This window comes from Giraffa tippelskirchi, chromosome 10, assembly GCF_054371585.1.
Source record: "Giraffa tippelskirchi isolate mGirTip1 chromosome 10, T2T-mGirTip1v1.2.pri, whole genome shotgun sequence".
Taxonomy (NCBI): domain Eukaryota; kingdom Metazoa; phylum Chordata; class Mammalia; order Artiodactyla; family Giraffidae; genus Giraffa; species Giraffa tippelskirchi.
Genome location: NC_137284.1, coordinates 92,376,839 through 92,391,040, shown reverse-complemented (window position 1 = coordinate 92,391,040; position 14,202 = coordinate 92,376,839). Strand labels below are relative to the sequence as shown.

Genomic DNA, 14,202 nt, shown 5'->3' with positions numbered 1-14,202 from the left:
TTTTCTCCAATACACAGATTTCATATACTGTGCCAAAGTAAGCAATTGGATGATGAAAGATGTGTTGACAAATACTGTCCCTTCTATTGGTTAGACTTACTCCTCCTGAGAGGCAGAAGATAATAAGTATTATTCCAAAATAATATTTTATATTTCAGCAATGAAATGTTCACTTGAGAGGCCGTTTTCATTTTGCTTTGCTAAGAAATAATGCCTTTTTCCTTTAGTCTTGTACACCCAAAACAAATTTTTTCCTACTATTTTAAATACTATAGCTAGACAGTATTGTGTTAAGGTTTTATGTTAATTTAAGGTTTTCACATAGTTTTGATTCATCAGTAGGACATTTCAGTCATGTGCTAACATGTCCAAGTGAGATATTCCTGTTTTTAGGTGAGATACTCTACAGTCTATAATTGAATCATGTGCTGCTTTAATGAAATGGATTCATTTCATATGATGGCAGATATAACTGAATGTTTGTAGCATTTATGTAGCATGGTAGTTTCCTATGGCTCTTGCTCCTGCGAAATAACATGTAGGAACATTACAGGAACAAGCCTTTACTGCTTCCTGATGCTTGTCGCAATCCAGTCCAACTGAGGTAGTAGTTGCTAAAGAAAATGGAAGGCTCCTTACAAACTATCTGGAAAAGGTAACTTTTGTAAAAAATGCTTTAACAGACCCCAATCTCAGAAGTTGTTAGGACAATTTGGTAAAACTGACATAATTGTGGTTTATTAACATGAATTAAAATGCCCAACCAGTGCTTCAATGTGACAGTATATTTAAAATAAAAAAGAAATTAAAAGCCATATACTGTACTACTTTCACAAAGATCACATAGTTTTGCAAAGACTTGTCATATGTACAATGCTATATATCAAATGAGAAAAGCTGTAAGCAATTATATACGCAAAAGAAATGCAGTATTTACAGTCAGGAGACATTAAAAATCATTTATACATTAAATTACATTTTGCTTGCAAATAACCGATAAAACAAAATGAGCCATGTTCACAGCAAACTATAAAAATCTGTATTGCATTTTTTATACCTAAGATGCACTCACAGAACTGCTGATAGAAAGAAAATCCTCATACTGCCATTACTTAGCTGTGTGGTTAATGCATATGTATAAAATAATATAGAAAACATTCACTAAGTGAATTTTAACTGCAACAATAAAATTTAAAGATCATGTAGCATCAAATCTACTGCCAGAAAAACAGCTGGAATGTTCACTTACAAAATAAAAGATACTAACACTGGCTTAACAGCACATTTTTTAAGGAATTTTAAAAAGCAAAAATGGGAAAAATACAATGAAAGAGCACTGGTGTTTTTTCTTTTTTTATACAAAGTTTCATGTACAAGCTTTAAAAAGTACCTTAACAGGTACATATGAAATATACAGTTTATCTTACAGAACATTTTAAAAAATGTTTTTGAAGTCCATTTTAATGCCACCCCGAACCATGGTAATTGTTCTGAAATGTCGGTGGCACCTGTGCTCTGTGAAGTGGAATCTGTCCAGGCACTGGAGATGCCTGCTGAGGTCCTTGAACCCCATGTGGCAGGGCCACAGAGCCAGGATGAGGACAGAACCCTGAAGCGGTAGGTGTTGGAATACTGTTTGGTCCTTGGGGCTGGAGATGAGGACCTGCAACTGGTAATGGACAATGTGGCCCTGTTCCAGAAGGCTGGTGTTGGGGTCCCAGTCCCAGAGTGGTGTGATGTGTAGCTTGTGAGGGATACGGTGGTACAGCTGGATGAGCACTTGAAGGAAAAAGTGGAGGTCCTTGATGAGGTGGATGGTGTAAGGCTTGAGCTGACGTGGTGTGATGCCCAGAAGCCAGAACACTGGAAGGCGGAGGAGGAGGGGGTGGTGGAGGGGCTGAATTTACCACATGCTGGTGTTGTGCTTGTAGACCTTGGAGTCCTGTGGAAGGGTGGGGTGGTGGATGGTGATGAGGGGCAGGACCAGGAGGTGGAGGGGGTGGTGGCAAATGGTGTCCAGCAGTTTGAGAATGAATATGCGATCCAGGGGTGACAGCGTGAACAGGCCCCACTACATGTGCTACAGAGTGTGGCTGATGGGAACTGGGCTGTTGTACAAGGTGTGGTCCTGGAGCAGGTGGTGGTGGAGGAGGTGGTGGGACTACAGCAGCAGCAGTTTGATGGTGAACAGTAGGGTTCTGAGAAGGCAAAAAATGCCCTGGAGTAACATGGTGTCCTGGAACTGTTTGCTGGCTTGTGGTGCCAGGAAGTGCTTGATTTGGTCCTGATGTAAACACAGTTTGTTGGGAAAGACTACCTTTAAGCTGATTATAATTCTGAAAGTTTGCAGAGGGCTGCTGGTTTTGATAATAAGACGAAGAAGGAGGTGGAGGTGGTGGAGGGGGTGGTGCCGTGCTGCTCAGACTCGTCTGATTAAACTGACTGTATGTTGCCGAAGATTGTCCTGAGGGTGTCTGTGTAAATAATGCTCCAGAAGTTGCCTGCTGAGTACTGGCTTGAAGGTTCTGTGCAGCTGGGTAAAAATTTCTTTGAGGCTCTCGCTGAGGTGTTCCAACTTGAGGTGACTGTGAATGGTGAGGCCTGTAGGGAGAGCCTAACTGCTGTGTAGGAGGCTTTGGTGACAGATAACCATGCTGTACAGGCGTGTGAGGCGTCGATGACTTTGGAGGATTTTCTATGTGAGGTGACGGAGGACAGTGCAACTTCATGGGTGCAGAAGGCAGCTTTTGTGAAAGTTGCTCAGATGAACAGCGAACGAGTGGCTGTGGAGGATGGTTCTTTGAAAGTGCTTGGGGGTTATTTGACAGCTGTTTTTGATGGAGTTCTGTTTTCAAGTGGACACCATTCTCAGCTTCTGATACAATAACTGTTCCCTCCCAATGGGAATCTGGTTTTGTAAGTATTTTCCCATGTGGCTGAACAGGAATTACAGGTCCAGGTGAACCAGGCTATGTAAAGAAAACAAATTACTAAGTTATAAAACATTCTGTATACATTGAGGTTTATTATTATAACATTCACTTTATATATTTAATCAGTGTTTATATTATTCATTTTAAAAGGGGCAGGCAATAGGATAGGTCTGAAGACAACTATAGAGGTTTCAGATATTAAAAAGCCAGTTTTTTAAGTAGTTCAACAAGTTCTGATAATAAGCTTCAACCGAATTCCCCAAATTTTCATTGAACACAAATTAAGGAAATCTCCATTTTTTCCCCTAAGGACCTTAAACACTTCAGGCAAGTTTCAATTCTATAATTTAAATTTGTATCCTCAACCTAACAACAAATCTGCTTGGGTAGATAAACTTGCCCCCACACCCAACTGTTTTCATTTGTAATACCTTTTCATTGTTCAAATACAGATAATCCGAGTATGAGTGTATGTGAATATGTAATGATGTTCTTTAAGGAGAAAGAAAAAATCAGATTGCCTCATTATTAGTTTTCAAAGATACTGCCCCATTAGGTCATCATGTATTCATGATCCAGGACAGAGGTAGCGTTTCTTTCAAATGAATGTCATCTGACCTTTTGTTTTTAGAGAATTAATTGACTGGTCAAATATTTCATGAACAGACTCTAAATTTCCTAGACACTAGCATAACGGGTGAAACTGCTAAAGCAAACGTAAGCTGCTGAAGTATGTTTACCACGTTGGAACTTTAACAGGAAAAATGTCCAGAAATCACAAACTGATACTTGGGTACAGCAGAAAAATCGCCAGGTGCGCTTTACCATCCACTTTTCAGAATGGCCACGTTCAAAGGTCAATGTTATTACCTTGCTCATTTTTGAAGGACTTTTACAAGTATTTTGGGAAGTATCTGGGGATGGGCATTCATTTGTAGTTGTGGGTTCTAGATTTTCAGGATCAGGATCTGTAAAGCATAAGGAATCACAGAAAATGTAAAATTACATGATAAATATTTCCTTTTACTAATACTTAAATGTACATTCTATTAATTCAAACCAACGTCTAGAAACGCTCTCTCCTTTATGCTTTTAAAAGGTATTTAAAACAACCACCATGACAGGTCATCTGCTTACTGACCTTCCGTAAGTTCACTGAAAGAAGGGACGGGGCCCTTGGGTTGCAACTGGGGAATGTGATTTGAATGAGATGAAGGAGAAGACGGAACATGATTCGGTGAACATGGGACACATGGTGACTCTGCCCCTAGAGATGAAGCAGAAGCAGACCCGAAGAGAACATTAGGAATGCAGAGGACGGGGTGCAGGGTGATTAGCTGACTCCACTTATTGGCAAAGGAACAAGTTCACTTACCACTGTCTTTATCTTTTCGGTGATCACTGAGAAGCAAAGCTCTCTGATAACTCCTCTCTCTCACTTGTTCCACTGAAGTTGAGGCCGTCCTTTAAAATCAAGTCATATTATCAGTTTAAAAGTTATTGCTGGCTAGATCATTTTTTGCCACTTGATGGTCAACATATCCTCCCAGGTATAAAGGCTTTGGCTCTTTAAGGAAACTACTTTGGTGTTAAGTTTTGAAAATAGTACCCCCAACACCTCCCCAAACTGAGATTTTTATCATTTATTTGAAGAACTCAAGCAGACTCCATTCCTATGTCTTAAAGTTATTGGTGAAGCGGGGGTTATTGAAGGGTAGCATGTTAACATTCAGACCATCACTTCAAGTTACCAAAGGGACCAAATATACCCCTTACAGATTTACCTTGTGTCTGGATTATAAGGCTAGCAGGAAGCTCAGAGGTAAGAGGACCAAGATGTAAAATGCACGTGGCCTCCTGCCCTTTGCCAAGACCCTCACTAGCCAGCTTCTTCTATTCCTTCTGAAGAAACACTAAACATGGTTGTTGTTTCAAGGTAATGATAAGGGAGGTAAACAAATTGTGAGATGCTATGATAAAGGTTCTTTGGAAAGGAGTAGGTGTTTGAAAAACGTGAAAATTATCAAGGACTAGATACAGTGGACCTTTAACGACACAGGCAAATAAATATCTTGGTTTAAAACCTTATCTATCAGCAAAAAGGATCTGTCAAAATTAATATTACAAACCATTATCTGCTTAGCCTTAGGAGAACAACAACAAACAGGAAGTAACTGATTAACAAAAGTCTGTTGTTTGCAGAACAGCATAGTTCAAATCTTTACAGGTATAGCTCCATTCAAAATGAGCCAAGATACTGACTGGGAGATAAAATAACAAAGACTACTTTCATAAGAAGGTACACTGTTTGTTTGTAGTTCTCAAGTTACCAATTAGGTCTGTTTTGTTGTTTTTTTTTCCCAAACAGGCAGCTTACCATTGAACTTCTGGTTCATTCTTTTCACTGGCAGACGCTTCCTTAGTAGTACCATTATTGCTGGTTTCTTCTGAAGTAGCATGATAAACTGTAGCTGGTGTTGGTAAAGGTAGGCTAGCAGTGCTTTCTACCTGCTCCCCATTTTCACTCCTGTGGGCACACCCATCACCACTGTTGCTGCTCAAGTTTCCACTTGTGTGAGGTGATACACTAACCAGTGCAAAGTGTTCTGTCTTAGAGCCACTTTTCCTAGCTTCACGTTGTCTTTTCCGATATTCTAATAGAGAAACCTTAAGCAAGAAAGATAAGGAAAAGCACATCTTTCATTCTTGTTTTAAATATTAGAAACAATCTATTCTTTTTTTCTAAGGAGAATTATTATATTTACATTAGGAAAATTATGTAAAATAATTTGATTCCGAACAAGTAACAATAATAAACAATTAGCAAATGCCTACTTTATGCCAGGCATTGTATTTAGATGATTTTACATACATTATGTCATTTAAGCCTCACAACAACCCTATGAAATAGGTATATTATCATCCCCATTTTACAGATGAGGAAATTGAGTAACTCACTCACTCAAGGTCACACAGCTGGTGAGTGTTGGAGCCGGGATTCGAACCTAGGTCTTACTTGAAAGCCCGTGCTCTTTCCACTATACTATATTGCTTCCCACAAAGTTGCCAACTGGACTCTGTTATAAAAATTAAAAGCACACATCACTAAAATTCTTTGACTTGAAAAGCAATAAGCCTATTAACAAATAAATACGTGTTGTAGTTTCTCCCACTGCTCTGAAATAAGGCATTCTTATTGTTTCAATATGTCTGCCAACCAAATAATGGTGGTAAATCAGGAAACTATTTATTTATATAATACTTATATTAGTACAATACTTTTCAAAATACTTTTATATCCATGTCCTAAAAATACTATAGATATTACTGATGAGGAAAGAGGCCGTTTCTTCCATTTAGGGCCGCATGTTCTATGTAAAATAAGGGTAATAACACAAATGGGGCTTCCCTCATAGCTCAGTGGGTAAAATAATCTGCCTGCAGTGCAGGAGACCAGGGTTCAATCCCTGGGTTGGGAAGACCCCCTGGAGAAGGAAACAGCAACCCACTCCAATATTCTTGCCTGGAGAATCCCATGGACAGGAGAGCCTGGTAGGCTACAGTCCATGGGGTCGCAAGAGTTGGACACGACTGAGCGACGAAACCACCAAGAACACATAGTACTCAGTTCCATTTATTTGGTTGGGAAGTGGTTATCTTTAAAAGTTACTCAAAGTGAAGTAATCACCTTGAGTTTTTGATCTCTGAAACCATGGTCCTTATAATAATTTAGTTCTCTGCAAACAGTATCTAGTCAACGGAGCACTGACAAAAGGTTTAAAAATGTACCCATCAATAATTTAATATGAATAAAGTATGAATGCCTTATATAACTACTAATTACCCTCAGTAGTAGTATGAATAAAACACTATTAAAAGGACTATAAATTGTTAAATTTGTAACCTTTTTCTTTTGTGGTGGATTCTGGGGTGTGCAACTTCCGTCGATCAAATTGTCATTAACAGTCCGTCCGAAACCAGATACAAGCCCATCTTCTGAAGTACAAAACACGGGTGTTTCCATAAACATGCCTCTAGTATCATCCTGCATCAGGCACTTTGACTCACTTATTCGGAAGCCGCCTCCAACCTCCAACTGATGTGAGGGTGTCAGGTCCCTCAAGTTGGAATTTACTGAGAAGTTAACTCCTGTTCTCTCAGGACTCTTTACCCAGGAAGAATACAGTGGGCCCCGACCCGAGTGAGCAGATTCCAGTTGGCTGTTAGAATCAGTCCTGTCATGTGTAGTTGTTTCCATGGTTTTATGTAAGGCGGTTTGCTCGACTGTATCGAGTCCCAGTTGAAGATCTGACACCGGTTCCTTTTCTCCAGGGCACTGCCTGTTGATTTCAGTCCTACTCCTAGGGCTGCCATATCCAATAGTCTTTATTTCTTGCAGACCCAGTTCAGTTAAATTAGAATTTCTAAAAGGCCCCAATGTTAACATGGTTGATGATCTGTCATATCCCTGTTTACAGAATTAAAAAAAAAAAAAGACACAAATAACCACATTTGGAAGCTACTTACATTAAAACTACCAATAATTTAAGCAAAATAATGATACTAAGAGAAAGCCACCAATTAAAAAAAATCTTGCTTAATATCTCCTTACCTCTTGACTATAAGTGCGTCTCTTAATTTCTGGAGAACTTTCTGGGGAAGAAATATTCTACATAAAAGACAGAAGCAGAATTGAAAATTAAAATATATAAACCCATATTTACAGAAATGAAACTTATGAGAAACTACTACACACACTTTGGTTTTAAAACTTTCTTTTCTATTTCCATTGTCCTTATAGTTGGCTTTAAAGTCAGTTTGATATACATAGTCATTTAGTCTGACTTCTGTAGATCAATAAAATGAAAGTTATGTTCATTTGAATTAAAAAAATAAAGTTTAAATTCACATAAATGGATGTTCAAAGTTTTCACTTAGTTCCTTAAAAACTATTATTAAAGGTTACACTATTTATTAAAAGGAGAGAAAAGCTATTAAAGAAACCTCATCCCCATGGGCTTTTGTTTTTGCAATGTAAGTTTCTCACCTCAAAGTGCATGGTATTTCCTGGTGTGCCAGGAGTTACTGGGGTAACTGGTGAATATATGGGCTTATAACCATTTCTACAAGCTTCATCATCTGACTTGATCCGTGGAGGAGTGGAAAATGATGGGTCTGTAGGAGTAATATCTGTGTGAGTTGGTGTAGCATATGGTGAAGGAGTAGGTGTGGAGGTTTCTGAGTAAGCAGAATCTAGCAACTGATAAAGTCTTCGTTTTTTCAGTGGTGTAGTTAAATCTGTTGGTGAAATAATAAATTATAAATTATACTGCTAACATTTGCTACAATCTGTAATACATTCTGGGAAAGCACAAAACATTGACAATTGTCATTATGATGATTTTCACCCCAAAACTAAATCTGAAGGTTTTTAAAGATAATACTAACATGAAGCAATCTCTCCCCACCCCCATCCTCCTCCCCCCAATTTCACCAGTACCAAGCATTATCTTGCCAGAAGGCTTACAGGCCTAGAGGTTGCCAAGAAATCTTGGAAGTACAGCTGTTAATTTAACTGATTTGAGTCCTTTTGAATCTGAAAAACAGATGGCTAACTAGGCCCAAAATTCAACCATAAGCCCCAACATACATGGTAATGCAAATTATAGTTTTCATGTCTATATCTTCATCCAAAATGCTGGAGGCAGAAAAGAGGGAAAAAAAATATATATATATGTATATATATATATATATATCAATGTGCTACTTTTGGGCTTCCCTGGTGGCTCAGATGGTAAAGAGTCTGTGCTGCTTTTGTAAAGTACATAATAATTAGAATAAATATGCATATATATATATATGTTTTATTTATATATATATGTATATGCTATATATATCCTGCTACATTCTCCACACTAAAACAACACTGAAAAGAAGTTCTACCTGGAAGGGAACAGCTATCATTTAATAGTAGTGGACTTTTATTTTCACCATTGACTGTAGGACTTCTGCATCTTTCTTGACAGGGCGAATTAAATCTATGTAAAATTGCTGAGTTTTCCTCTTCCAGAGCTTGTTTCAACCACCGCTGAAATACACAAAACAATAAGTGAACAGAAGTCATTTTGTAGCTATAAAGGTACAGCCAATTCCAAAAGTGTTTCACTACCAAGAATGGTAGTATGCAATGAGAATGGCATTGGCTGATACTAGATTTTCATATCCAAAGAAAAGTTTACCTTTTTGCATGAGCCAGATACGTTTTCAGGAGGTTCTTTTCTTCTCCTTTTTTCTGAAAGGAATGGTGAAGTGAATCTAATATAGTGCTTAGGAGTAGAGTATACATGCGGACTGTAAGTGAGACCTGGTAAAGAATTGAGCTGTGTAGCTAGCACTTCAGGATCTGTAGTTATGCGCAGAGGCCTCTCTGAAAGGCTGTCTGAAGGTTTTCCTGTCTTCTCATTCTTCTCACTTAACCATTCATTGACCAAGTGCTAGACAGAAACAAAATTTGGATCACTATGTATGTAATTATACAGTTTCTTCTATAGAGTATTTGAACAGCAAGTTGAAAACTGACATATTATCTAAAATGATTAAATCACTCATATTGACTTGTATATAAGTTATTCTGCATTTCCCTGGTTATCCACTCTTATTACTAAAATTTTTTACACAATAATACTTTTATAAATATTTTTATAAAATAGTAAAAATCTAGGATACCTCAATACAACCTTAAAAACACAAATTCTAAAGTTAGGTTTGTTACCGCTTCTGTATTATGTGGGAAATGTCTGTCAGACATGAGGCAGTGCTCTTTTACCCTGGCTACCCATCAGAATCTCTAGGTGAGGCCAGTGCGTATGATTTTTCTTTTAAAGCTGTTGGCATTGACAATCACTGTTGATTTAAGGGGTTTGAAATCTTTTAAGTTCCCATGCTTTGCAAATTCACATATTCCTTAATTCTGTTGAGGTTTCTGGATCAACATTGTACATACTAATTCAGTCTTTACTGGCTATACGAATATCTCTGAATACTCGCACCTTTTTCTTTAAAAAACAAACAAAAAAACTAGTTATTTAGTAAAGTTCAGGTGTAATGGTCATGAAAATAAGGATTACAATTTGTCATCACAAGCACATTTTCTGTGTGGGCATTTATATCTATCTTCTATCTAGTTATTTTCTACAAATACCCACGTCCTGACTTCTAGAAATAATTATGATAAGCATTTTGGCATCTTTTCTTTCCCTCTCTTTTTCCGTGTATTTAAACTTCCTTTCTAGGACAGGCAATAGAATGCAGTGCTAAATCAGGGTAAGACTGAACAGAGATTAATAACAGCAAAAGGGGGGGGGGAGAAAAAGAACAGCAGTGCTAAAGCACTTGGGATTCTGCAACCAGACTGCCACTTACACCATGACCTCGAGCAAGTTATGTAACTTTTCTCCATCTTAATCCTGACCTATAAAAGAAGGGTTATAATAGAAACTAGCTCTACAAGTAGGGTTATTATTAAAAGAGTTAAATAACCAAAGCTCTTCTTACAGTACCTGGCACAGAGTAAGTGCTGTGTACTAAATGAAGGATGCTTTTACATTATGGGAATTCAGGATCATTTGGTACTCTTGTTTAAAGTAACAGTATATATCATAAGCAAAACCTGTGGGGGAAAGGTTTTTTTTAAGCAATATCAGGATATCAGTTCAGTTCAGTTGCTCAGTCATGTCCGACTCTTTGAACCTGTATTTCAGACCAGGAGATTAAGTCTGTAGCCCCACAACAGTTTAATAATTAAAGGGCAGGGTTTAAGTCATAATTTGTCCTCAAAAAAGTAGCTTTTTTTTTCTCCCTGCACCACATGGCTTATGACTAGGGATTGAACCTGGGCCCTCAGCAGTGAGAGCTCAGGACTGCTAGGGGATTCCCAGAGATAGCTTTTCTTTTAAACATGAATCTGTTTTCTTCCTCACTAATCCAAATTATAAAGAAAATTTGCGGTTACTTTTTGTCCTTCCAAAGTGGGCAAAAATAATGCTCATTTTCAAAAGCAAGTACTGGCTTGCTTGTTGAGGATCCAAAGTGCAAAAAAGTGAGCACAGACTTCAAATTAGAGCTGTAATTTTAGCTCTCACCTCCATCCAGCCATTACAGTATACCTGCAGATTCAAACTAGGTTTTTACTAAATTTACTAAATTACTTCTCATGGTTTCATAGTACCTACAAACTATACTGAATTTGGTAAGAACAAAAAGGAGATAAATTGGGTTTCAAAGTATTTTGTTGTAAACAATATAACAAGGATTCATTTATGATCTACTCCACTACCCAAACAGCCTAAGGAGTACCATTTTGGTATTCTGCTCCAATCCACTGTACTCAAAATGGGAGTAAAACAAGCTTCATAACGGTGGTGTGTTACTTCTGAGCTTACTGTAAAACTCAAGGTGGTTGATCTCAGTGAACTATTTCCCTCAATTGCTTTATTAAAACTGACAGTAGTTTTTGAAAGATTTTTATTAATAAGTTGATGTCAAACTACCCTTCTTGGAACCCTCCTACACAGTTGGTGAGAATGTAAACTGGTACAATCACTGTGGAGATTCCTTAAAAACCTAAAAACAGAGCTACCATATGACCCTGCAATCCCATTCCTGAGCATATAACTTCAGAAAACTAATCAGAAAGGATACATGTACCCCAATGTTCATAGCAGCACTATTTACAACAGCCAAGACATGGAAGCAACCTCATATCCATTGAATGGTTAAAGATGTGTGTACACACACACGATGGAGTATTTACTCAGCCATAAAAAAGAATGAAATAATGCCTGCAGCAACATGGATGGATCTAGAGATTATCATACTAAGTGAAGTCAGTCACAGACAAATATCATGTGATGTCACTCATGTGGAATCTAAAAAAACAAATGAACTTATTTATAGAAACAGATACTGAATTGAAAACAAACTTATGGTTACTAAAGGGGAAATGTGGATGGGGAGGAAGTATTAGTTCCTCAGTCATGTCCAACTCTGCAACCCCATGGACTGTAGCCTGCCAGGCTCCTCTGCCCAAGGGATTTCCCAGGCAAGAAGAATGGATTGGGTTGCCATTTCCTTCTCCAGGAGATCTTCCTGACCCAGGGATTGAACCTAGGCCACCTGCATTGCAGGCAGATTCTTTACCATCTAAGCCAGTGGTGGGGGGCATAAATCAGAAGCTGGGATGAACACACACACTACTGTGTCTGTGTATATAGGTTGTCTGTCTGTATATAAAACAGACAAGGACCTACGGTATAGCACAGGAAACTCAATGTGCTGTGATACTCTATATGAGAAAAGGATCTTGAATGAATGCACCTACAACTGAATCACTTTGCTGTTCATCTGAAACTAACATTGTAAATCAACTGTATTTCAACAAAATTAAAACTACCCTGTATACATTTTCACATCCTTAGTACATTCTATGAAAAGCAATTTCTTAACATTTAATTCTTGTAATTACCTATATACCACAGAATTTATTAATATATATATTATATATATAAAAAGATAACGTCTCAAACCAGTTGTTTCTGAGAAATTAAGTACATAAATAGGCAAAAGGGAATCATTAGAAATCATTATAATTGCAATACTAAAAGGGAATCTTGATATAGCGAATATTTTATATTTTTACAATTCTCTTTAAAATGTTTAGAAGTATAAAAACTATGACTCTTTAAAAAAAACTATTACTCTGTTCTTTATGAAATTCCTAAACATGAATATATTTAACATCATGAGACACTTGTTAGACCACAGTTCTTACATTCATTAAGAATCATACCTTCTTTGTTTTAGGGTACTTTGTTGGACATTTATTAAGTACTGGAACTTCATTTTCAGTAATTATTTCTGTTAGTGCAGTTTCAGTTTCTGGTTCTATTGCAAGTACAGTATTTTCCACATCGTTTTGTTGTGAGGTAACTTCTATGTCAGGAGAAGACGGTTGGATATCCGAACACATACTGACAGTCCTGTGTCTCCGACGCTGCTGTCCAATGTGAGTCCTACTCCGAGAGAAACTTTTTCTCTGTTTAGTTCTATTTACTTTGGCTGGGGTTGGCTTGCTAGCAGTTTCTTCTTTTGCTTGTTCCTAATTCAAAATACAAAAGAATGGAACTTTGAATACTATGTTTATATAAGATAGCAGTTGAAATCTAATGGTATCAATCTGCTTCAGAAGCTAACTTCCCCTAATTTATGAATTCTGTAAATTGACATAAAAATTTCCTTACTCAAAAACAAAGCAAGTAGAGTCTCATATCTGAAGTCTAAGTTCTCAAAGGACTGAAAAATGCTGTTGAAAAGCTAATATCACATCAAAAATTCTTTAGAGATGTAATTGTTTGTGAAGATTTTATTAGAAAGTGGTTAAGTGTGAAAATAAAAGTAGACCTGAAAAATAATACCTGAATAACTTCAGCATCACTGACAGTCTGTGCATCTTTACATTCAGTTTTAACTTCAGTTTTGGCTGTGCTGATTCTTTCCAAAGCTTGTTCTCTTCTCTTCTCTCTTTTTTCAAGTCTGGCAAAAGCTTGCAGAATTGCTTCCATTTTCCTTTCTTCTCTTGTCTGTGAAATTTAGAGAGACATAATAAATATTGCTCTGAAGAAAATTCAAAATCCAAATGTTCATAGCAAATTAAAAAAAATTTCTATGATGGTGTTAGCAAAACACTTCAACTGATGGTAAATAAGGGATAAAAAAACATTTATATTCTTTTCTGAGAATTCCAAACATCTTGGTAAACCCTGTCATTACAAATGTATTTCATGAAGATCAAAATTCCTAAGGTAATATGTTGAAAGAGTTAAATTCATATAAATGTTAAGAAATGAATATATTGATATGTCATAGCAGGATATTGTGGGGTGAAGACTGGGGTTCAAATCATGACTCTATCCATGACCCCAGGCAACATAACAACCCTGGGTGGGTAACAATACTTCACTGAATTGTTAATGAGTTCACATATAAAGTCTCTATGAAGTTTTCCAACCTTACTTGAAAAATGGTAGGCATTCCATAAGTGCTATTTATTATTTCTACTTTGGTTCTCTTGTCTTCCATTATAATTCCTATAAGGCATTCCTCTACCTTCTGCTCTTCCCAAGGCAGACTGGGGAACAGCACAAATTCCTTTGAGCATCAGTTCTCTTTGGAGAGAGAACATTAAAAGCAAGACCCAGAGCCTTGGCCAGGG

At 37.3% G+C, this 14,202-nt stretch overlaps 1 protein-coding gene across 10 annotated transcripts in view; it reads right to left on the bottom strand.

The window, feature by feature from the left end:
• Positions 1-716: 716 nt before the first annotated feature.
• KMT2E (lysine methyltransferase 2E (inactive)) overlaps positions 717-14,202 on the bottom strand; it is a 90,107-nt gene continuing 76,621 nt past the window's right edge. For 5 of the 10 annotated variants that reach the window (XM_081535837.1, XM_081535835.1, XM_081535836.1 and 2 more), the window contains 12 exons: positions 13,406-13,570; positions 12,781-13,089; positions 9,173-9,427; positions 8,877-9,021; positions 7,981-8,231; positions 7,546-7,602; positions 6,838-7,401; positions 5,311-5,600; positions 4,309-4,397; positions 4,075-4,200; positions 3,804-3,901; positions 717-2,969 (listed from right to left, as the gene is read on the bottom strand). In XM_081535837.1, the coding sequence (XP_081391963.1) occupies positions 1,461-2,969; positions 3,804-3,901; positions 4,075-4,200; positions 4,309-4,397; positions 5,311-5,600; positions 6,838-7,401; positions 7,546-7,602; positions 7,981-8,231; positions 8,877-9,021; positions 9,173-9,427; positions 12,781-13,089; positions 13,406-13,570 (3,858 nt within the window). In that variant the 3' untranslated portion in view covers positions 717-1,460. The remainder of the gene's footprint in view (positions 2,970-3,803; positions 3,902-4,074; positions 4,201-4,308; positions 4,398-5,310; positions 5,601-6,837; positions 7,402-7,545; positions 7,603-7,980; positions 8,232-8,876; positions 9,022-9,172; positions 9,428-12,780; positions 13,090-13,405; positions 13,571-14,202) is intronic. The other 5 variants (XM_081535840.1, XM_081535841.1, XM_081535839.1 and 2 more) reach the window with 1 other exon arrangement.